This window comes from Mytilus edulis, chromosome 12 (genome assembly GCF_963676685.1).
Source record: "Mytilus edulis chromosome 12, xbMytEdul2.2, whole genome shotgun sequence".
NCBI lineage: Eukaryota > Metazoa > Mollusca > Bivalvia > Mytilida > Mytilidae > Mytilus > Mytilus edulis.
The window spans coordinates 80,972,539-81,000,504 of record NC_092355.1 but is presented as its reverse complement, the minus strand read 5'-3'; the positions used below and the strand labels follow the sequence as shown (position 1 = coordinate 81,000,504).

Here is a 27,966-nt window from a genome sequence, read left to right as displayed (position 1 = left end):
CGTAATTGTTAAAAAAAACCCAACTACTTGAAAACCATTTAAGATACGCTGAAATAATTTTTCATAAGACTGGGACATATGTCACAAAAAATAAGTTGATTTGATCGTATCCTTTTTCATCCAAAAACAGCCTATCTTACATTCATAAAGATGACAAATTCACTCGAAACAAATCCTGTGTAATAATAGCCATGTTAGTTGTCAACTTCATTTTGGTCATTCTTTTTTTTCTCTATATTTTTGTCAGCTTTGTTCATCTTTCATGTTGTGTTATGACGTTGCTAATTTTTCTCCGACCTATCAGATTTTAAAATACCTTAGATATCGCCCGCGTCTTGTTTTCGAAAGGTTTGCTGAGAATAAAAAGTTTTGATAAGCTCATTATTTTTGATAATATGAAATTAGTCATTTGAATTTGTTAACCAACTAATTGTCTTTAAACTAGCTTCGATTAAACGATCTTCTAATCCCTTTATTAAACAGTAGCATATTTTCTGCTCAATAGTATGGCGTTTACAGATCTGCAATTATATGCTTTGCTAGTACAGGTTCACGCAATATGATCTTTATTGGCAGAGATACTTATGTGGAAGACAGAAAGAAATCTACATTACTTATTGTCACCACCTCGATTTGGTTGACCAATATTATTTCATATCTGCTTTTACCGAAAATTTGATATTTTCAATAAAGACATGTCGTGCAGTAAAATTGATCCCGTTAATGCTGTACATATTACTGGATCGATACGGCAGCTGGTGTATTGTTAGTTTGTGTTGATATAACAATCCGTACACACTACATTTTGTTAACTGCAATTTGCTGCATTAAATTGAGGAAATCATTTTGGAACTGAAGGGTATTTAAACCCTCAATGCTACGCGCTTGTTCCTTGCCTGTATTTGGATATACTAGTTTTACGTTTTCATTTTATAATCTCTCAATTTTTTTTTAAGATTTGGGCTTTTAATTCATTTGCTTCACGAATCAGCATATCGAACGGTGCATCTGGTGTTAATTTGTATAAGCGGGTGATGCATGCAAAATATGAGACGCTTAATCTCGCCCCACCCTGTTTGTCATCTCTCAAACGTTCCCTTAGTCTTTGTTTATTGCATTTATGTTTTTGCACTAGACTATCAGATTCTGAAGGTTCTTCTTGTTGACACAATAAACTAATTTGCGTTATAAATTGATTGCTGATTAAATCATCGACACACGTTAAGTATAGAGGAATCCCATGTCACTCCTAATTAAATTTATGTAACCAGTACTTTTATCATTGATGAGGTACAGGCGAAGAAACTGCATTATCTGCTGATATTAATTCTTCTGTCCACCGAAAGACAAACATTACAGTTAACCTCTTTTAACTATTTAACTCTTCTTTCTCAGACTTGCAATAATACCATTATTAGGATTAAAAGAAATCAAGAGAACATGAAAAGTTGTGTAAAAGATCATATTTGATATTCATCACGTGTATCTCCTATTGCCAAGAATAAATTCCCTTAGTCAAGACAAATATTGGACACTTTCTGCTTTCTTTAACGAACGATACATTAAAAACCAAACACTCAATCTTGTATGCTAGCATACCATACATTAGCATAAAGTAAAATAACAAATACAAAGAAGGAGGTTTGGCATGCCACAAAACCAGGTTCAACCCACCATTTTTTCCTTTAAAAATGTCCTGTACCAAGTCAGGAATATGGCCATTGTTATATTATTGTTCGTTTCTGTGTGTGTTACATTTTAACGTTGCGTCGTTTGTTTTCTCTTATTTTTGAGTGTAAATTCACATTGCGATAAGACGTGTCACGGTACCTGTCTATCCCAAATTCATGTATTTGGTTTTGATGTTATATTTGTTATTCTCGTGGGATTTTGTCTGATGCTTGGTCCGTTTCTGTGTGTGTTCCATTTTAGTGTTGTGTCGTTGTTCTTCTCTTATATTCAATGCATTGCCCTCGGTTTTAGTTTGTTACCCCGATTTTAATTTTTGTCCATGGATTTATGAGTTTTGAACAGCGATATACTACTGTTGCCTTTATATACCGTACTTTGAGAAAAATTCTAAACAGAAAGTCCTTGAGCAAAAGACATAATTAAAAGCTCAACTACATTAATCGTATGGATATCCTCTGTTATATTCATAACTTGGTACAAACATTGTCTCTTGATTAAAATGATGAATTTAACCTGGTTTGCTAATGCATACTGAAAGCAAGCTCAAACGTACGGTACTGATATAAATAAAGGCGGTTAAATACCCCTGTATAAACATTTTGCCGATTTAAGTGAAAAAAATGTGTTTTCATCTTAAAATCTAGGAATATTTTCCTCACGTTGGACTATTTTTATATACAATTTTCATCTTTAAAAGGCTGTACTGCCTATTTACATTTCGTAACTAATACATAACAGAAAAAAGTAAAATCACAAAAATACTGAACTTAGAGGAAAATCAATTCGGAAATTCCATAATCACATGACAAAATCAAATAACAAAACGCATAAAAGACAAATGGACAAGAACTGTCATATTCCTGACTTGGTACAGGCATTTTCAAATGTAGAAAATGGTGGATTAAACCTGGTTTTATAGCGCTAACCCTCTCACTTTGATGACAGTCTCATCAAATTCCGTTATATTTACATTGATGCGTTAACTAAACAGACACAATAAATAAAATAGTCAAAATATGGGTACATCAGTCATCATCGTATAACAATTTTAAAAGGAACAATTTAACAGAACACAAAAACATCTACTATCTACAGACACAATCATTGATATGTGTGTCTGACGTCAGACTTATATCTTACGAATATCTGACAGACATAAAAAATATATGAGAGTTTTTAAATTAAGGTACAATTCCACTGCTCCTTTTTTTGTTATATCAATCTAGCATGTGCAATGGTTAAAACATCTAATAAAACTGATAAATTCATGCTTACTACAAACATACACTCAAACAACATGTTACATTTTATTCTAGAATTCTATAAACTACTTTAATACAATAATAGCTAAATACTAATATATAAATAAAAAAGGACACAATAAACTATTTTAACTGTAAGAAAATGACCTAGCAAACGTTAAACAAGTAGTTTGTGCATCTGTTTATCAAATTTAAAACCTAGGCATATCTATGTTTTAAAAGTGTTAATTAAACTGTGAAATTGAGATACTAGTATGATGTCATAATCAAGCTTGAACGAAAATAAATTGGTGCCAATGAGACAATTCTCCATTGAAATCACAATTAGTAAAAGGAAGACTACAATAGGCCAACGTATGGTATTTTACACGGAGCCTTGGCTAACATCGAACAGCTAGCCGTTAAGAATCCTACACATGACCGGTGTAAAACCAGTCAAACGAGATAAACAACAGTCAAATCTATTGTGTATGCCTATTGTTTTAGGTGATAAGAAGCGTTCATTGATATTAAACATTGTATATGTAACTAATATTGACTCATAATTGTATGAACAACTGCACCTACAAAATGTGACACAAAAATTACAATAAATTATATTTTGCAATAAGGAAAATACGGAAATCGACGTCAGAAGATAACAAAATTGAATTTTCGTATGATGAGGAAGCGTTTAAATATTTTGCAGTCACTCAGAACTAAAATGTTTAATTTGATAGTTTGATATCCAATGAAAGATAGTTTATATTCAGCAGATAACTTTTAAACAATCTGATGAAAAACCAAAATTAATCGCTTGTTAAATGACAGCACATTTTCCCCATAGTTTTACGGTCACACTGCATCAACTTATTTACTGAAATATTATATATAATATGATCATATGCAATAATTTTTGGGTTGAATAATTACATGTAAATGAAACAAATCCACGAAATATGAAGTTGATGTGGGAAGTGTTCATAATAGCACTTTATATTATCACTCGCACTTGTTACAACTCATCGATTTTATAAATATAATTGAATGATTTACAGAAGTGGTCACTACTCCAATAAGAAAAACAGACGATTAACGGTCTGTAAATTTGTCATCTACCTTCAATTAAGATTGTAAAAGCTTAAAACGTTTCAAAGTGACGCCATTTAAGAGTAATACATATTTGACTTATACGGCATCCTTACAAGTACAATGTACTTTTATTCGAACGTGTATTGACATATGAATTTTTTTAAACATAATGTCACTTTGTATGGTTCGATTGGATTTTAATTGTATACACTATCGTCAGTATCGCATACGCAGGTGACTACACAGAGAATGTAGACTTTTTAAGTAATCTGCAAGAACAGTGATTTTACTTTTAAATTAATTTGCTTGTCACATGTCCAGTTAAACAAAAGTCTCTGGCAAGCGTGCTAATGGACAACATTCAACAAATGTACCAGGATGTAAATCACTTAATGGCTTTCCACAATTAACAGAATTCATGCAGTATAGTACATGTAAGATTATAGATAATAAAATATAAACACAATTCAAAAGTGAAAACAAATGGTATTATTTAAAGAAATAAAATAAAAAAGATACCCATTGTAGATGGCATTCACTTATAATAATCAGTTCATGGAGGACACATACATTATTTTTGTATAAATATTTTTGTGTGTCAAAACAGAACATGTCAATTTTCTCGTTTCCAATTATGGCAGTGTAGTTACATTATTAATATCATCTGCATTTGATTATTATGAATTTTAACTTATTTAAAAGTAAATATCAATAGTATATTTCTGCAAGTAGAGGACGAGACCAGTACATTACAATTTAAGCATCTACTGCATTTAATTTATAATATAGAATGAAGATTTCTGAGTTGAAATGCTTTGATAAACTAGATATGAATTATGTTTTTGTTATATACAATTCATATATCAAAAATACTTCTCGGCAGGGCTAGGCAAAACAAAAAAGAAGATGATCATTGATGTTATCTACGGTATACATGAATCATAGACTTACAAAAAATCAAATCTACAGTTTGTGATGCTGATAACATATCTATAAACAAATAAAAGATACAACGTTTAGATTCAACAAATAATTGACCATCGGAATAAATCATACAATGGCAGAGTCACATATTACCGTCGTTCGCCTCAACGCAATGGGTTTCTAGAAAATACAACATATCAAATTTAATAAAACGCAGATGAATTTTCACGAGGGAATTCCTTCTCAATATATAAATCAGCTGACCAACCGACTCACACCGGAGACTAATAACTGGATCATAGATATAACAACTGAACAAATGACGCACACCGGAGACTAATGACTGGATTATAGATAACACAACTGGTCCCATGATTTATATTAACAACTGTGCATCGAAATCAAACAAGACAATAGGAAATTGTTATCATGACACAAGACAAATCTTTGACGAGCTCAGGTATAACAATTGACAGCTTTCCCCCTGAATTTGATATCATGGAACTGGTCGTTCAGGTAATAAAACTGACAGCTATTCCCCTGATTTAGATATTATTGAACTGGTCGTACGTACAGAACACCTGTAATAAGATTTGGAGTTTTTACTTTTACATTTGAATAACATCAACAATTCTTTTCTGAAATATGCACCTGTAATACTATAAAGAAAGAAATGGACAGAATAGTTCATGAAGTATACAGTTTTTGTAAAGTATAATATATTTTGTGATTTGCTTAATACTGCTCCTATATCCATATGTCGCGCTCCTGAATTTATGAAATGAGTTAACCATAAAACTGCATAAGGAGTGTTAAAAACAACAAAGCATACGGACACCGCTATCAGTATAAGAGTAAATTCTAACCGTATGATACTTTCCTCGGAAATGATTCGATTTCTTCGATGATGTTTATTTCTCCTGATTAGTTTTCGTATGATTAATGCGTTCAAACATGTTATGATGAAGAAGGGTATGAATGTTATAGATACACAAAAAATACAATCGTAAACGAATGAAACAAGTCTGTACTCATTCCGTCGCACACACCAAGGCACTTTGTTTGGTCCTATGTTTATTTCTTTGTTTAACCAAGGACGAAACAACGCTACGCATACTGATATGACAATAACAACAGCAATTACTCTACGTGATGAGCTCGTATCGCTTATGTTCCGTCGTCGTTTTAACGGGTGACACACCCCGATATATCTTTCCACAGTAAAGCAAACCACTAGCCAAGATGACAGGAACCGGAAATTATATATTAAAAATAAAATCACGTGACATGTACCATCTCTTTCTAGAAAAAGCGGTGCAGATGAACCGAATGCAGTCGGCAGTCCTCTTCGCAACCATTCTATTAACACATATGATAAAAGTGCCATCAAATCTGCACATGAAATGGCCGCTAAGTATAAACTAGCAGGCAATCGTCGCATATTTCTCGTAAGAAACACGAGTAGAGATAGTGTATTTCCAACAACTCCGATAATGAATATAATGGGTGTAATATATGTAAAAAATGTCAGTCCTGTTGTCCTTATCACTGTCGCTCCTTTGAATGTAAAATTGAAACTGCTGTCTGAACAGTTTGGTAGATTGTAATCAGATCCATTTAAATTACAAGCAGGAATCGTTGTAAGGTTTCCCTGAATAAAAAAAAAATAACATACATTTTTTAACAAATCAAGGTAAGCATTATGTGGATCACCATTTTTGTTGTTGAAAAGTTGTAAAATTGCTTCAATTAAATAGCTCAATCTTGCCTGAGGGAGTAAAATATATAACATTCTTTTACTTTTCAAATTTATAAACGGACAACTTTTCAAAGGACTGTTATGCCAGTAATGAAGTGAATACTACTGAACTGATGATACCCTAGGGAACTGATATCAGAGGTATCGTACCAGTACTGTAAAAAATGAGAGCAACACGTTTTAATTCTGAATCGCATTTTTATGTTAACCTTCATCATGTACTATCAAGCTAGTATTGAGGTTTTTTTTATGTTGTTACTAAATGTATTTAAAAGAATATTAAAATGTAATTGTGTATGTAATGGTGGTAGTATTTGTGTTTTCTGAACATGTCGGGTTTTTTCTCAATCAAAACTGTGTTTCAACGAGAAAAAAACCTGTGCGTATAGTTGCTTTCAACATTAAACTGTTAAGTTTGAAACATTGTGCCAAAAACGACTTCCACATTCTTTACATGAAGAACCAAAAAGTCTCGGAAATTCAACATTTAGTTAATATATATGGATAGATTTTATTAACCTTCAAAATCACTGATGTAGTTCAATTGTAAAAATCTGTTAGAAATAAGAACGTATTTGTAACATTAAGAGCATATTGGTATTTGCATGCTTGAACAGAAATGATAACTTAAATTTTCCTTCACAGAGGTACAGGAAAGCTTTAGCGTTGGAACAAATAATTCTCTTCTTGAAAGTTTAGCCAATCTTAACAATTGATGGCAATACAATGACATTAATTAAGCATCCATTAGACCATAATATGATTCCGGATGGACATGCAGCTGTACCTGGGTATAAAGAGTCATATCATTGTATTCATTTAACGATACATTCCTCATTTACTATACATTATGACAATATATGGCATATGTATAGTATCAAATCTACAAACGAATAGCGATTTATAGTGTAACAGATCTAGAGATCAATGATCAGCTTGGAAAATCAATTAGATCAATTTATACTCTGAGTGAATAACACTTGATATAGGAAATGTCTTGTCTGCTACGTAATTCTGAACGTCAATAAAATGTTCGCTGAATAAGGAACTTATGTGATGAAGTTATATTCTGTAATTCGATTAATTAAATAAATGTAGTCTAAGTAATTTCTTGGTTACTTGGTATAAACTCTTTATGTATCTAAAATAGATACACGACTTGTAAGTATTTCTTGAACATATTTTTTCATTATGTATAGTTTCATGAATAAAAATGAACTTTCTTTTACAAGGTAAAACAACAAATAGAAAATATATTCAAGACAAAAATGATAAGAACGCGGATGGTTGGATATCACGTTAAGCACTGCCATTTAAATTTAGATTAACGCTTAACCTTGTACAAATGACCAGAAAAAAATGTTACCTTGGAGCTAATTTGTCATCTGACAAATATGTATGGATAATGTTTACCGTTGTAAATAACCTACACGTGTCTCATCGTTTTTATCTACCGTAAAACTATAACTTGAGCATATTGTACAGTTTTATAACTCCAGTAACGATTTAACAAGCATGGGTCTATTAAATGAGAAAATTGAAGCCTAATTGCCAGGAACAATATCACACAACCCACAGTAGTCTTGACTAAAAGCATTAATTGACATAGGCTGTAAAAACACAAGTAAAGGGCTTGAAGAACCATTAGACAATCTGCTCGAGCAATGGTACTTAATAACAGTAGTATGACTGAAAGTTTATGAAAAGTCAGAGATTATTCGGCCTTACACTGTTTAGCATAACTCTGTGATATTGTCCGAAAAGACGTCGTTTATCGATCCTGAACCCCAATTGTTAAACAGCTGCTTACCTGACATAATGTCAACATTGAGCATGGTACGTTGGGGCTGTAACTTTACAAATGTAAAAATGTACAATGTCTAGAAAGAACTGTTACATGTTAAATCGAGTCAACCTAATATACTAGTATGCTCAAAAAGCATTCTGTTAACAGTTGCTAACGATAAAAGGTATTTAATTGTATGGATATGAGTGAGTGTGTCATATAACTGTAATCTAAATACTTTAGCTCAACGGTGTTCAAAGACAAAGTCATAATCAATTGGGAGAAATTAAATCCGGGTTACAAACCGAAACCGGGATAAACAAATCCTCTTTTAAAACAAAACAAAGGAACAAATAAAACACTAAAGTGCAAAACAAACAAACGCCAACACACATAGCCACGAACTATTTGACAATAACTGCCATATGCCTGTATGGTACAGGATATTTTTAGAAACAAACAGTGGGTGCAACCTTGTTAAATGACTAGTCAAACCCTCGCTTTATGAAATTGTTATAAAATATTGTTAAAATGTTAAGAAAACGTGACCAGTAGTAGGCAACGTTCAAGGCCATCATATACCAGAGAGACTCCAGTACTCAACCTAAGTGCCTCATTTTGACACCCATACTTTGCAGACAAGACTAATAAGTATGGATCATCACGCAAGATTTCATTGTGCCCGTGCAATGATTGACTTCTTACACCAGAAAGAGAGTTCGTCCATTCTAGGGTCTGCCATTGACCCAGTTTGAACCAATTGGAACATATCTGGGACCTATTTGGCCTTCGTGTATGCTATAAACAGTACCGCATTTAAGAATATCGATGAGTTATCACAAGCATTGCATAATAATGACACTGACCTCGCATCGTTCAAATAACGCCGGATTTAAAGAATGAGAAGACGGGTCACTCGTCCAAACGGTGGTAACATTGACAGTCTTTTGTATGTCAAAAAAGTATGTTTTTGAAATTCATAATGGTTTCAACCTTTTCATTTTAATAATGCTCAGTGGTATTGTTAGCAGCAACATGGACTATAATATCTACCAATGATACATTTGTTTTTTAAAACTTTAGGTGTATCAATAATTTAGTATAAAAAAGAGAAGATATGGTATAATTGCCAATGAGACAACTGTCCACAAGAGACCAAGATGACACAGAAATTAGCAACTATAGGTCACCGTACGGCATTCAACAATGATCAAAGCTCATACCGCATAGGCCTGTAAGTATTGTTATAAAATAAACATCATTTTATCGCTATTTGGGACATACCACAATATTTCATATCTATCAGTCAATCATAATGTACTCTTAAGATCAGATGAAAACAATTTTACGATCATCTATTAAGCTTACTATCTAAACTAAAGATCACTTATTACTTGATATAATTTATCTAACTCATAGGAGAAACTCGGTAACTGTCACATGTCTGCTTACTATTGCGGTGCATTTGTTTTCATCTCTCCCACTGATTTCTGGTAGAAGTAGTTTTATTGATCTTTAATTTTCTAGGTGTTTATTACTAAAAGTATTTAGACTTTTGTTTATTATTGGGTCATGTGTTTTTGTTCATGACATTGTTAGTTAATTTCCGAATATTGAATCGTTTGTAATCGTCCGCCTCTCTTAATAGTTTAATTTCAAAAACAAAATATTTATTTTCTATACGTTTAAGGCAATACAAAGCAAGCTAAGAGCACTGTTACTAAATCACTTTGTCATCATACTCACATTACAATGCAAACAAGTGTTTCACCTAGAAACCGATTGTACGAGTGCAGCCAGTCAAGGTCGTTAAAAACTTCCTTCATCATCATAATTATCGTCATCTTGAAATTAGAAAAAGAGACGCGGTCCTTGTTGACGCACTTTTTACTTTAGACACATTCATTATAGCTACACCAGCTAGAAACTTTCAAGCTTTTTAGATTGTTTACCTGTTTGTTGGTGTCATAAACGTAGTAAAGAACATATAGTTCTGCATGTACACAGGATTGCAAAGAAAATATCAGCAAGGACGTTGCCGTCGTCTTGAATTTACTATAGGTCTGGTACTTTGAAAAACAACCTTTGTTTATATCATGTATATACAAAATTTGATGTCTAATTTTAAAGTTAACAATTTTGGTCATTTTATTGGCTGTTAAGTTAGACTGGGTATTTCATTGGTGGTTGATATATATCAGGCAGATAGCGGTTTCGATTATTTTGGTTATAATCGGATTCTTTTAAATTGTATCTTGTTAATGGATTAAGACGAAACGCGTGTCTGCGTACTAAATTAAAATCCTGGTACCTTTGATAACTATTAATGGATAACAACCGTTTTTATTGTTGCAATATATATAAAATGTGGTATGAATGCCAATCAGATTCCAAGTCAGAAATAATACAGTTGTTCTCCGTTTGTTTGATGTATTTTGATGTTTTGGTTTTGCCAAATGATTATGGACGTTCCGTTTTGAATTTTCCTCGGAGTTCGTTTTTTTCTTGGATATTTATTTGAATTTAATCCCTTTAATCTATTCCGATAATATCTCATTTTCCAGCCAGTTACATTATTGAGTAGAATTTCCCTTCTAAATATTGCTCTTTTTACACGGCATTTTGTTTTTTACACATGATATTAACATTATTTCATTTCACGCACTAGCATATAACATATTCGGTATGTAAATACATATAAAGTCAAGCAGCGTTATTGGACGCCATATTAAAGATAGATTTGGTCGAACGTAAACAAAATATCAAACTAAGAAATCTCTAGAAATAAAAACTTAAAATAAGACTTTTAAAGATGAAATGAAATAACAGATTATTTGTGTTTGAAGATTAGTTTCAGACTTATGAGTTTTGACTGATTAACGTGTGGTAAATTTCCTTTCTCTTTTATTTTTGTGATATTTTAAATGAAGGAATGGTTCAATTTAAAAATCGTATTGATCCATGCAGAGATTTATTAAAAACTGCAGCTGTAATTCCAAAAAGAAAATTTGACAGCTGTTTATTGGTATTCTGTGGCAATGCTTACGTAGAAATTTATTAAATGTCAATGGCCGTGCTGAGTAAGCTCAAAGAAGAATAACAAAATATAAATTCGTCTGATGTTAAACCATCAAATTATATTGTTCACATGCCATGACTTTTTGTCTTATTAATTCGAAGGAATAAAAACAGAGAGATTAAACGATATAAAACCCGACAAAACAACTTGAGGCAGAAAATGGTTAAATAACTGAACATCTTTCTCAGTATCAATGAATTTCAAGAATGGTTTAACTGGTGTAAAATGAGGTTTTACTTAAGTGATTATTGATAAAAAGAAATATAGATAAACATTGAAAAAGATTGACATGTTTGAATTTATTTGTTCATCATAGAAAAATCAAATCTATAAAGATTACACTTTTTAATCATAAATAAAGCACATATAAGATTTACCTAGAAAACCTATCAAAACAAACGTAAACATACATATACATGGACTACTTGATAACAACTGCAATATTCCTGACATCGTACAGGACAGTATGTGAATAATGATGGGTTGAATTTAGTTTTTAAGCTAATCAAACTATTCCCTTATATCATAAAAATAAACAAAATACAAGAATGACAACACTACGTGACAGAAACAAACCAATTCAAAAGCACTCAGCACAGAGGAAAATATAAATAAATAATATAATAGTACATTAGTTAAAACACAGAATAACAAAGAACATCATCAATTAACGGCCGCACAGGACACCACAAACAGTGGACAATGTATTAGTTTGTGATTAAGTCTTATGGTAGTTTCAAAAGAAACCTATAATGCTTAATCAATGGATTTGCAATAGGTAAACAGTTTTAAATATATTGTAAAAGAAGTTCGAAAGATACCAGAGGGAGAGTCAAAGTCATTGACTCATGACTAAAAAATAAAAAAAAAAAAACAAACAGACAAATAAAAGTACACATAGAAAATTACAGACTAAGCAACACGAACGTATCAAAAACCGGGGGTGATCTCAGGTGCTCTGGAAGGGTAAATAAAGTTAACAGTAGTATACCGCTGTTCAAACTTCATAAATCGACAGACAAAACAAATCCGGGTTACAAACTGAAACTGTGGGAAACGTATCAAATATAAGAGAACTACGACACAACAGAGACACAACACCGAAACGTAACACACACAGAAACGAACTAAAATGTAATTGACCCTGGAGGGTATTTGGTCCTGCAACTTCAGTCAAGCTTCATCATCACTTGATGTTGTAAAAATTCAACGTTTCATTTCACTTTCTTAGTTAAAACAAATGTTATTTGAAAATGTCCTCAATCAATGTACACATTCACAGTAGACCAAAAAAAAAACAACAACAAGAAGCAGAGCCGTTTTTATCATAGAGGTTACGTGCATAAACCCGTTCTTAAAATACGTAGTTTCTAAAAATAAGGAAACGAGGTATGTTTGGCAATAAGTAAACTATCCACTCAAGGTCAAGTGAGGTGAAAATAAGTAAATAAATTAAAGGCAATAAGAGGGCTTCAACAATGAGAAAAACCAATACTTTAATACCAAGAATTATAAACAATCAAATAAAGGAAAAAATAAAACATACGTGACAACCGACAGCGGTTGCTTCATATGTAAATTTGTTTTTTGAAACTATGACTGTGTTGGACTAGTCCGTTCCTCTGCTTTTGTTTTAATTAGGTGCCTAACTAGTGTCTAGAAAACCGTACATTACAAATTGAATATATGCAACCGTTTAACTTTGTTAAGTCTCTGTTAAAAACTATAAGTATTGCTATTTTTCTTTTATATCTGTCTATTATTGAATCGACCTCTTTTAACTAGATGATATTTTGTACCCCTAGGATGTAAGTTTCTTTGATCTAGATATCCTGATCATAGCAAATAATTATCGAAGGAACTTTATCAAACCGATGACATTTAGAGTGACTATAATCAAATTAAATTAGCGATCTCATTAATTTGATTGATGTGAAAATTATAACCTAATGAAGCAATACGCCGAATAAATGTATTTCACATCAGGACTTTTTTGTATGTCATTGCTTCAATTTAGTGGGCGAAACGTAATCAATACTGAATAAGCAAAGCTGACTACTTTTATAATGTTTCCGAAATACAGACAAGTTACGGACAGAACAGATTCAAACGTTACTTATTACAACTCGGGATTTAAAAATATTAAATATGGTCAGTTACGTTACGGGATATTAACAAAACTATCACCGCTTTGAATTACTTTTTTTTGTTGGCTGTGGTGTTAACCGTTTTTCTTTGGCTTATAATTTGTCATTCTTCCTGTGGTATGTTCTGTCCTCTGTAAGATGAAGACAGTTGTAACGTCTTTTCAAAAGGAATCTGTTGCATGGCCAATATTTAAGTAAATATCTTAAAACTAGTTTTAAAAAATACACTTTGAATCACTTATTTTATGATTATACAAGAAAAGGGTAAAATAAGAAAAATAACGAAATCCAAGGAAAATTAAAAACAGAAAAAGTTTCTGATCGGATGTCGAAATCAAACTCCCAAAGACTGCAAACTAATGACAAACAAATGACGCATGCTTAAATTGGTACAATTATTTCCTTTTGTAGAAAATAGTGGATAAATCCTGGATTCATGGCTATCTTCACCTATCACTTGTATTAAAGTCGCATAAAATTCCATCATATTGATAACTATTTGTGAACAAAACAAACAGATATAAGTAAAAAGGTAAAAAAATTTGAGGTCCAGCTGTAAACATTGTGTAAACATTGTGTAATGTTCTTAATCGCTTTAAGGCAAACAACTTTGTCCACAAAGAAAAACATAATGACAAATGTACAACGCAGTTAGGTGGGTTATATCATTACTGAGTAACACACCAAAAGGATATTATCAAAAACATGGACTTAACAGTGGAGGTTTATAATAAATAAAGACAAATGTACAACGCAGTTAGGTGGGTTATATCATTACTGAGTAACACACCAAAAGGATATTATCAAAAACATGGACTTAACAGTGAAGGTTTATAATAAATAAAGACAAATAAACAACGCACTTAGGTGGGTTATATCATTACTGAGTAACACACCAAAAGGATATTATCAAAAACATGGACTTAACAGTGAAGGTTTATAATAAATAAAGACAAATAAACAACGCACTTAGGTGGGTTATATCATTACTGAGTAACACACCAGAAGGATATTATCAAAAACATGGACTTAACAGTGAAGGTTTATAATAAATAAAGACAAATAAACAACGCACTTAGGTGGGTTATATCATTACTGAGTAACACACCAAAAGGATATTATCAAAAACATGGACTTAACAGTGAAGGTTTATAATAAATAAAGACAAATGTACAACGCAGTTAGGTGGGTTATATCATTACTGAGTAACACACCAAAAGGATATTATCAAAAACATGGACTTAACAGTGAAGGTTTATAATAAATAAAGACAAATAAACAACGCAGTTAGGTGGGTTATATCATTACTGAGTAACACACCAAAAGGATATTATCAAAAACATGGACTTAACAGTGAAGGTTTATAATAAATAATGACAAATGTACAACGCAGTTAGGTGGGTTATATCATTACTGAGTAACACACCAAAAGGATATTATCAAAAACATGGACTTAACAGTGAAGGTTTATAATAAATAAAGACAAATAAACAACGCACTTAGGTGGGTTATATCATTACTGAGTAACACACCAAAAGGATATTATCAAAAACATGGACTTAACAGTGAAGGTTTATAATAAATAAAGACAAATAAACAACGCACTTAGGTGGGTTATATCATTACTGAGTAACACACCAAAAGGATATTATCAAAAACATGGACTTAACAGTGAAGGTTTATAATAAATAAAGACAAATAAACAACGCACTTAGGTGGGTTATATCATTACTGAGTAACACACCAAAAGGATATTATCAAAAACATGGACTTAACAGTGAAGGTTTATAATAAATAATGACAAATGTACAACGCAGTTAGGTGGGTTATATCATTACTGAGTAACACACCAAAAGGATATTATCAAAAACATGGACTTAACAGTGTAGGTTTATAATAAATAATGACAAATGTACAACGCAGTTAGGTGGGTTATATCATTACTGAGTAACACACCAAAAGGATATTATCAAAAACATGGACTTAACAGTGAAGGTTTATAATAAATAAAGACAAATGTACAACGCACTTAGGTGGGTTATATCATTACTGAGTAACACACCAAAAGGATATTATCAAAAACCTTGGACTTAACAGTGAAGGTTTATAATAAATAATGACAAATGTACAACGCAGTTAGGTGGGTTATATCATTACTGAGTAACACACCAAAAGGATATTATCAAAAACATGGACTTAACAGTGAAGGTTTATAATAAATAAAGACAAATGTACAACGCACTTAGGTGGGTTATATCATTACTGAGTAACACACCAAAAGGATATTATCAAAAACATGGACTTAACAGTGAAGGTTTATAATTAATAAAGACAAATAAACAACGCAGTTAGGTGGGTTATATCATTACTGAGTAACACACCAAAAGGATATTATCAAAAACATGGACTTAACAGTGAAGGTTTATAATAAATAAAGAAAAATGTACAACGCAGTTAGGTGGGTTATATCATTACTGAGTAACACACCAAAAGGATATTATCAAAAACATGGACTTAACAGTGAAGGTTTATAATAAATAAAGACAAATGTACAACGCACTTAGGTGGGTTATATCATTACTGAGTAACACACCAAAAGGATATTATCAAAAACATGGACTTAACAGTGAAGGTTTATAATAAATAATGACAAATGTACAACGCAGTTAGGTGGGTTATATCATTACTGAGTAACACACCAAAAGGATATTATCAAAAACATGGACTTAACAGTGAAGGTTTATAATAAATAAAGACAAATAAACAACGCACTTAGGTGGGTTATATCATTACTGAGTAACACACCAAAAGGATATTATCAAAAACATGGACTTAACAGTGAAGGTTTATAATAAATAAAGACAAATAAACAACGCACTTAGGTGGGTTATATCATTACTGAGTAACACACCAAAAGGATATTATCAAAAACATGGACTTAACAGTGAAGGTTTATAATAAATAAAGACAAATAAACAACGCACTTAGGTGGGTTATATCATTACTGAGTAACACACCAAAAGGATATTATCAAAAACATGGACTTAACAGTGAAGGTTTATAATAAATAATGACAAATGTACAACGCAGTTAGGTGGGTTATATCATTACTGAGTAACACACCAAAAGGATATTATCAAAAACATGGACTTAACAGTGTAGGTTTATAATAAATAATGACAAATGTACAACGCAGTTAGGTGGGTTATATCATTACTGAGTAACACACCAAAAGGATATTATCAAAAACATGGACTTAACAGTGAAGGTTTATAATAAATAAAGACAAATGTACAACGCACTTAGGTGGGTTATATCATTACTGAGTAACACACCAAAAGGATATTATCAAAAACCTTGGACTTAACAGTGAAGGTTTATAATAAATAATGACAAATGTACAACGCAGTTAGGTGGGTTATATCATTACTGAGTAACACACCAAAAGGATATTATCAAAAACATGGACTTAACAGTGAAGGTTTATAATAAATAAAGACAAATGTACAACGCACTTAGGTGGGTTATATCATTACTGAGTAACACACCAAAAGGATATTATCAAAAACATGGACTTAACAGTGAAGGTTTATAATTAATAAAGACAAATAAACAACGCAGTTAGGTGGGTTATATCATTACTGAGTAACACACCAAAAGGATATTATCAAAAACATGGACTTAACAGTGAAGGTTTATAATAAATAAAGAAAAATGTACAACGCAGTTAGGTGGGTTATATCATTACTGAGTAACACACCAAAAGGATATTATCAAAAACATGGACTTAACAGTGAAGGTTTATAATAAATAAAGACAAATGTACAACGCACTTAGGTGGGTTATATCATTACTGAGTAACACACCAAAAGGATATTATCAAAAACATGGACTTAACAGTGAAGGTTTATAATAAATAATGACAAATGTACAACGCAGTTAGGTGGGTTATATCATTACTGAGTAACACACCAAAAGGATATTATCAAAAACATGGACTTAACAGTGAAGGTTTATAATAAATAAAGACAAATGTACAACGCACTTAGGTGGGTTATATCATTACTGAGTAACACACCAAAAGGATATTATCAAAAACATGGACTTAACAGTGAAGGTTTATAATTAATAAAGACAAATAAACAACGCAGTTAGGTGGGTTATATCATTACTGAGTAACACACCAAAAGGATATTATCAAAAACATGGACTTAACAGTGAAGGTTTATAATAAATAAAGACAAATGTACAACGCAGTTAGGTGGGTTATATCATTACTGAGTAACACACCAAAAGGATATTATCAAAAACATGGACTTAACAGTGAAGGTTTATAATAAATAATGACAAATGTACAACGCAGTTAGGTGGGTTATATCATTACTGAGTAACACACCAAAAGGATATTATCAAAAACATGGACTTAACAGTGAAGGTTTATAATAAATAATGACAAATGTACAACGCAGTTAGGTGGGTTATATCATTACTGAGTAACACACCAAAAGGATATTATCAAAAACATGGACTTAACAGTGAAGGTTTATAATAAATAATGACAAATGTACAACGCAGTTAGGTGGGTTATATCATTACTGAGTAACACACCAAAAGGATATTATCAAAAACATGGACTTAACAGTGAAGGTTTATAATAAATAAAGACAAATAAACAACGCAGTTAGGTGGGTTATATCATTACTGAGTAACACACCAAAAGGATATTATCAAAAACATGGACTTAACAGTGAAGGTTTATAATAAATAATGACAAATGTACAACGCAGTTAGGTGGGTTGTATCATTACTGAGTAACACACCAAAAGGATATTATCAAAAACATGGACTAAGGTTTATAATAAATAAAGACAAATGTACAACGCAGTTAGGTGGGTTATATCATTACTGAGTAACACACCAAAAGGATATTATCAAAAACATGGACTTAACAGTGAAGGTTTATAATAAATAAAGACAAATAAACAACGCACTTAGGTGGGTTATATCATTACTGAGTAACACACCAAAAGGATATTATCAAAAACATGGACTTAACAGTGAAGGTTTATAATAAAAAAAGACAAATGTACAACGCAGTTAGGTGGGTTATATCATTACTGAGTAACACACCAAAAGGATACTATCAAAACATGGACTTAACAGTGAAGGTTTATAATAAATAAAGACAAATGTACAACGCAGTTAGGTGGGTTATATCATTACTGAGTAACACACCAAAAGGATATTATCAAAAACATGGACTTAACAGTGAAGGTTTATAATAAATAGAGACAAATGTACAACGCACTTAGGTGGGTTATATCATTACTGAGGAACACACCAAAAGGATATTATGAAAAACATGGACTTAACAGTGAAGGTTTATAATAAATAAAGACAAATAAACAACGCACTTAGGTGGGTTATATCATTACTGAGTAACACACCAAAAGGATATTATCAAAAACATGGACTTAACAGTGAAGGTTTATAATAAATAAAGACAAATAAACAACGCAGTTAGGTGGGTTATATCATTACTGAGTAACACACCAAAAGGATATTATCAAAAACATGGACTTAACAGTGAAGGTTTATAATAAATAAAGACAAATGTACAACGCAGTTAGGTGGGTTATATCATTACTGAGTAACACACCAAAAGGATATTATCAAAAACATGGACTTAACAGTGAACGTTTATAATAAATAAAGACAAATGTACAACGCAGTTAGGTGGGTTATATCATTACTGAGTAACACACCAAAAGGATATTATCAAAAACATGGACTTAACAGTGAAGGTTTATAATAAATAAAGACAAATGTACAACGCAGTTAGGTGGGTTATATCATTACTGAGTAACACACCAAAAGGATATTATCAAAAACATGGACTTAACAGTGAACGTTTATAATAAATAAAGACAAATGTACAACGCAGTTAGGTGGGTTATATCATTACTGAGTAACACACCAAAAGGATATTATCAAAAACATGGACTTAACAGTGAAGGTTTATAATAAATAAAGACAAATGTACAACGCAGTTAGGTGGGTTATATCATTACTGAGTAACACACCAAAAGGATATTATCAAAAACATGGACTTAACAGTGAAGGTTTATAATAAATAAAGACAAATGTACAACGCAGTTAGGTGGGTTATATCATTACTGAGTAACACACCAAAAGGATATTATCAAAAACATGGACTTAACAGTGAAGGTTTATAATAAATAAAGACAAATAAACAACGCACTTAGGTGGGTTATATCATTACTGAGTAACACACCAAAAGGATATTATCAAAAACATGGACTTAACAGTGAAGGTTTATAATAAATAATGACAAATGTACAACGCAGTTAGGTGGGTTATATCATTACTGAGTAACACACCAAAAGGATATTATCAAAAACATGGACTTAACAGTGAAGGTTTATAATAAATAATGACAAATGTACAACGCACTTAGGTGGGTTATATCATTACTGAGTAACACACCAAAAGGATATTATCAAAAACATGGACTTAACAGTGAAGGTTTATAATAAATAAAGACAAATAAACAACGCAGTTAGGTGGGTTATATCATTACTGAGTAACACACCAAAAGGATATTATCAAAAACATGGACTTAACAGTGAAGGTTTATAATAAATAATGACAAATGTACAACGCAGTTAGGTGGGTTGTATCATTACTGAGTAACACACCAAAAGGATATTATCAAAAACATGGACTAAGGTTTATAATAAATAAAGACAAATGTACAACGCAGTTAGGTGGGTTATATCATTACTGAGTAACACACCAAAAGGATATTATCAAAAACATGGACTTAACAGTGAAGGTTTATAATAAATAAAGACAAATAAACAACGCACTTAGGTGGGTTATATCATTACTGAGTAACACACCAAAAGGATATTATCAAAAACATGGACTTAACAGTGAAGGTTTATAATAAATAAAGACAAATGTACAACGCAGTTAGGTGGGTTATATCATTACTGAGTAACACACCAAAAGGATACTATCAAAACATGGACTTAACAGTGAAGGTTTATAATAAATAAAGACAAATGTACAACGCAGTTAGGTGGGTTATATCATTACTGAGTAACACACCAAAAGGATATTATCAAAAACATGGACTTAACAGTGAAGGTTTATAATAAATAGAGACAAATGTACAACGCACTTAGGTGGGTTATATCATTACTGAGGAACACACCAAAAGGATATTATGAAAAACATGGACTTAACAGTGAAGGTTTATAATAAATAAAGACAAATAAACAACGCACTTAGGTGGGTTATATCATTACTGAGTAACACACCAAAAGGATATTATCAAAAACATGGACTTAACAGTGAAGGTTTATAATAAATAAAGACAAATAAACAACGCAGTTAGGTGGGTTATATCATTACTGAGTAACACACCAAAAGGATATTATCAAAAACATGGACTTAACAGTGAAGGTTTATAATAAATAAAGACAAATGTACAACGCAGTTAGGTGGGTTATATCATTACTGAGTAACACACCAAAAGGATATTATCAAAAACATGGACTTAACAGTGAACGTTTATAATAAATAAAGACAAATGTACAACGCAGTTAGGTGGGTTATATCATTACTGAGTAACACACCAAAAGGATATTATCAAAAACATGGACTTAACAGTGAAGGTTTATAATAAATAAAGACAAATGTACAACGCAGTTAGGTGGGTTATATCATTACTGAGTAACACACCAAAAGGATATTATCAAAAACATGGACTTAACAGTGAACGTTTATAATAAATAAAGACAAATGTACAACGCAGTTAGGTGGGTTATATCATTACTGAGTAACACACCAAAAGGATATTATCAAAAACATGGACTTAACAGTGAAGGTTTATAATAAATAAAGACAAATGTACAACGCAGTTAGGTGGGTTATATCATTACTGAGTAACACACCAAAAGGATATTATCAAAAACATGGACTTAACAGTGAAGGTTTATAATAAATAAAGACAAATGTACAACGCAGTTAGGTGGGTTATATCATTACTGAGTAACACACCAAAAGGATATTATCAAAAACATGGACTTAACAGTGAAGGTTTATAATAAATAAAGACAAATAAACAACGCACTTAGGTGGGTTATATCATTACTGAGTAACACACCAAAAGGATATTATCAAAAACATGGACTTAACAGTGAAGGTTTATAATAAATAATGACAAATGTACAACGCAGTTAGGTGGGTTATATCATTACTGAGTAACACACCAAAAGGATATTATCAAAAACATGGACTTAACAGTGAAGGTTTATAATAAATAATGACAAATGTACAACGCAGTTAGGTGGGTTATATCATTACTGAGTAACACACCAAAAGGATATTATCAAAAACATGGACTTAACAGTGGTGAAGGTTTATAATAAATAAAGACAAATGTACAACGCAGTTAGGTGGGTTATATCATTACTGAGTAACACACCAAAAGGATATTATCAAAAACATGGACTTAACAGTGAAGGTTTATAATAAATAATGACAAATGTACAACGCAGTTAGGTGGGTTATATCATTACTGAGTAACACACCAAAAGGATATTATCAAAAACATGGATTTAACAGTGAAGGTTTATAATAAACAAAGACAAATAAACAACGCAGTTAGGTGGGTTATATCATTACTGAGTAACACACCAAAAGGATATTATCAAAAACATGGACTTAACAGTGAAGGTTTATAATAAATAATGACAAATGTACAACGCAGTTAGGTGGGTTGTATCATTACTGAGTAACACACCAAAAGGATATTATCAAAAACATGGACTTAACAGTGAAGGTTTATAATAAATAAAGACAAATGTACAACGCAGTTAGGTGGGTTATATCATTACTGAGTAACACACCAAAAGGATATTATCAAAAACATGGACTTAACAGTGAAGGTTTATAATAAATAAAGACAAATAAACAACGCACTTAGGTGGGTTATATCATTACTGAGTAACACACCAAAAGGATATTATCAAAACATGGACTTAACAGTGAAGGTTTATAATAAATAAAGACAAATGTACAACGCAGTTAGGTGGGTTATATCATTACTGAGTAACACACCAAAAGGATACTATCAAAACATGGACTTAACAGTGAAGGTTTAAAATAAATAAAGACAAATGTACAACGCAGTTAGGTGGGTTATATCATTACTGAGTAACACACCAAAAGGATATTATCAAAAACATGGACTTAACAGTGAAGGTTTATAATAAATAGAGACAAATGTACAACGCACTTAGGTGGGTTATATCATTACTGAGGAACACACCAAAAGGATATTATCAAAAACATGGACTTAACAGTGAAGGTTTATAATAAATAAAGACAAATAAACAACGCAGTTAGGTGGGTTATATCATTACTGAGTAACACACCAAAAGGATATTATCAAAAACATGGACTTAACAGTGAACGTTTATAATAAATAAAGACAAATGTACAACGCAGTTAGGTGGGTTATATCATTACTGAGTAACACACCAAAAGGATATTATCAAAAACATGGACTTAACAGTGAAGGTTTATAATAAATAATGACAAATGTACAACGCAGTTAGGTGGGTTATATCATTACTGAGTAACACACCAAAAGGATATTATCAAAAACATGGACTTAACAGTGAAGGTTTATAATAAATAAAGACAAATAAACAACGCAGTTAGGTGGGTTATATCATTACTGAGTAACACACCAAAAGGATATTATCAAAAACATGGACTTAACAGTGAAGGTTTATAATAAATAAAGACAAATGAACAACGCAGTTAGGTGGGTTATATCATTACTGAGTAACACACCAAAAGGATATTATCAAAAACATGGACTTAACAGTGAAGGTTTATAATAAATAAAGACAAATGTACAACACACTTAGGTGGGTTATATCATTACTGAGTAACACACCAAAAGGATATTATCAAAAACATGGACTTAACAGTGAAGGTTTGTAATAAATAAAGACAAATGTACAACGCAGTTAGGTGGGTTATATCATTACTGAGTAACACACCAAAAAGATATTATCAAAAACATGGACTTACCAGTGAAGGTTTATAATAAATAAAGACAAATGTACAACGCAGTTAGGTGGGTTATATCATTACTGAGTAACACACCAAAAGGATATTATCAAAAACATGGACTTAACAGTGAAGGTTTATAATAAATAAAGACAAATGAACAACGCAGTTAGGTGGGTTATATCATTACTGAGTAACTCACCAAAAGGATATTATCAAAAACATGGACTTAACAGTGAAGGTTTATAATAAATAATGACAAATAAACAACGCAGTTAGGTGGGTTATATCATTACTGAGTAACACACCAAAAGGATATTATCAAAAACATGGACTTAACAGTGAAGGTTTATAATAAATAAAGACAAATAAACAACGCACTTAGGTGGGTTATATCATTACTGAGTAACACACCAAAAGGATATTATCAAAAACATGGACTTAACAGTGGTGAAGGTTTATAATAAATAAAGACAAATGTACAACGCAGTTAGGTGGGTTATATCATTACTGAGTAACACACCAAAAGGATATTATCAAAAACATGGACTTAACAGTGAAGGTTTATAATAAATAAAGACAAATAAACAACGCAGTTAGGTGGGTTATATCATTACTGAGTAACTCACCAAAAGGATATTATCAAAAACATGGACTTAACAGTGAAGGTTTATAATAAATAAAGACAAATGAACAACGCAGTTAGGTGGGTTATATCATTACTGAGTAACACACCAAAAGGATATTATCAAAAACATGGACTTAACAGTGAAGGTTTATAATAAATAAAGACAAATAAACAACGCAGTTAGGTGGGTTATATCATTACTGAGTAACACACCAAAAGGATATTATCAAAAACATGGACTTAACAGTGAAGGTTTATAATAAATAATGACAAATGTACAACGCAGTTAGGTGGGTTATATCATTACTGAGTAACACACCAAAAGGATATTATCAAAAACATGGACTTAACAGTGAAGGTTTATAATAAATAAAGACAAATAAACAACGCAGTTAGGTGGGTTATATCATTACTGAGTAACACACCAAAAGGATATTATCAAAAACATGGACTTAACAGTGAAGGTTTATAATAAATAATGACAAATGTACAACGCAGTTAGGTGGGTTATATCATTACTGAGTAACACACCAAAAGGATATTATCAAAAACATGGACTTAACAGTGAAGGTTTATAATAAATAATGACAAATGTACAACGCAGTTAGGTGGGTTATATCATTACTGAGTAACACACCAAAAGGATATTATCAAAAACATGGACTTAACAGTGAAGGTTTATAATAAATAATGACAAATGTACAACGCAGTTAGGTGGGTTATATCATTACTGAGTAACACACCAAAAGGATATTATCAAAAACATGGACTTAACAGTGAACGTTTATAATAAATAAAGACAAATAAAAAACGTACTTAGGTGGGTTATATCATTACTGAGTAACACACCAAAAGGATATTATCAAAAACATGGACTTAACAGTGGAGGTTTATAATAAATAAAGACAAATGTGCAACGCAGTTAGGTGGGTTATATCATTACTGAGTAACACACCAAAAGGATATTATCAAAAACATGGACTTAACAGTGAAGGTTTATAATAAATAAAGACAAATGTACAACGCAGTTAGGTGGGTTATATCATTACTGAGTAACACACCAAAAGGATATTATCAAAAAAATGGACTTAACAGTGAAGGTTTATAATAAATAAAGACAAATGTACAACGTACTTAGGTGGGTTATATCATTACTGAGTAACACACCAAAAGGATATTATCAAAAACATGGACTTAACAGTGAAGGTTTATAATAAATAAAGACAAATAAAACAACACTTTAACACGAAATCAATAAATAAAGGCTACAGTAGTATACCGCTGTTCAAACTCATAAATCCATGGACAAAAAACAAAATAGGGGTAACAAACTAAAACTGAGGGAAACGCATTAAATATAAGAGGAGAACAACGACACAATACTACACTGTTACACACACAGAAACGGACCAAGCATCAGACAAAATCCCACGAGAATAACAAATATAACATCAAAACCAAATACATGAATTGGGGATAGACAAGTACCGTGACACGTCTTATCGCAATGTGAAATTACACTCAAAAATAAGAGAAAACAAATACATCCCCCCCCCAAAAAAAAAAAAACAAACAAAAAAACACATGACATTTTTTGTATTTAATAAACCAAAAATTTAATTTTTGATTAAAGTAGACCTATCATGCACATGTCAAATATCTGGTTTCACAGAGTTCAGCGATACGTGGTGTTCTATTCCTTAACAACTTTTATTGTAATATGACATTTTGATTTCTACAACAGATAACTTAATATGATTTATTCTGGCTTGCACGAATTGAAATACGGATTTTTATGAAAATGCCGTACTACTTTTCTTGAGAGTGCTGAAGTTATCATAGCTAAAGCTGACAAAATAAAGGTTAAATTTCTCTATATACACCTGGTAATAAAGAACAACATTAACTGTATCAACTGTTGTATATGAAATAATGTTAATTTATCATCAGTTTTGATTTTTTTCTCTGATATGTTTTAACCACAATGTAAATGATTCAATCGAAGATGATGTCTTCAGTATCATTTCGCGTTGAGTTGAACACTAACAAAATAAGACACCGTCAGGTATCCAAAAGATTTGATGTAAGCTAATTTCCACTTATTAAAAATGTACTCTTTTTATCAATGTTTTTCAACTTAATCTTGTTTTCCTTAGATAATATTCATGAGGTTTTAATGAATATGTTTGCATTATTTCAGTACTGTTGTCTCCAATTTTGGATTTTTATTAACTCCTTATGATTTGTGGTTTTCCATTACATTGTTTTCATATCACTAAACTTTCGTTCATTGCGGTGATTTCATGTAGATGCATATGACTTCATATACAGTTAAGATTATTAACACTAAGCTGTTTCCGGAGACGTTTTGAACGTCAAGATAAATCTTTAAATATCCATTAATTAAAAATCATTTCGACTGAGAGCTCAATGACCTAGTCAATAATATGAACAAAAAGATTGTTATGTTTTCTATTGTTAAGATATAGAATGACAGACCTGATAAACGTTATACTCGCGAGATCTGAAAATTAATTTAAAAGTATGAAAGGAGATAATAAAGGGATTACTTCTGCTGAGATGAAGTTGCTGTTTTAAGATAAGATATTAGAAAAGACGTCAATAAATGATCAAAATATTAGTCGTCTCTATATGCAGACTTTAATATAACCTTCTCTTGTCAGTCTTCTTAATTGGTATACATTATAAAAGAGGGGCGAAAGATACCAGGGGGACATTCAAACTCATAGATTGAAAACAAACTGACAACGCCATGGCTTAAAAAACAAACGACAAACAAACAATAGAAGAAAGTGTAAAGGTCAACTAAACGAAGACACATAGAAGACAAAACATTTGTTATTCAAAAGTGAATAACAAGATCCGATATAAGTTGCCAAATATTGGATTCTTGAGCGTCTTTTTACAAAACCAACTACAGTTTTGTACTATTACATAGAAGATATGGTAGCAAATGGGACCAAATGACACAAACTGTATTTATTAAATACAGAACATCAACACGTGAACCACTAAATAAGTAATCAGAATTTCTTTGTTGATATGAAATATAATTGTTACAGAAAGTGATTTTGAGCTTGCTTCCGGGTCCTATTAATTATTCACTTGTATTAATATGTAAATACCAGTTTGTGAACATTATTTTAACTGAAGTTGATTAATAAAATATGTTCACACTTAAGTAAATGACACTTCCTCATAGTATCCCTCCATCACGATTTGACGTATACATGTCATATCTCACCTGCAGTTTTTATATATATAGTTATCAAAAGTACCAGGATTATAATTTCATACGCCAGACACGCGTTTCGTCTGCATAAGACTCATCAGTGATGCTCAGATCAAAATAGTTCAAAAAGCCAAATAAATACAAAGTTGAAGAGCATTGAGGACCCAAAATTCCAAAAAGTTGTGCCAAATACAGCTAAGGTAATCTACTCCTGGGGTATGAAAATCCTTAGTTTTTCGAAAAATTCAAAGT

At 31.5% G+C, this 27,966-nt stretch overlaps 1 protein-coding gene across 1 annotated transcript in view; it reads right to left on the bottom strand.

Annotated features, from left to right (window-relative positions):
* Positions 1–2,985: 2,985 nt before the first annotated feature.
* LOC139499205 (probable G-protein coupled receptor 139) overlaps positions 2,986–27,966 on the bottom strand; it is a 51,252-nt gene continuing 26,271 nt past the window's right edge. The window contains exon 2 of the mRNA XM_071287882.1: positions 2,986–6,600. Within this exon, the coding sequence (XP_071143983.1) occupies positions 5,482–6,600 (1,119 nt within the window). The 3' untranslated portion in view covers positions 2,986–5,481. The remainder of the gene's footprint in view (positions 6,601–27,966) is intronic.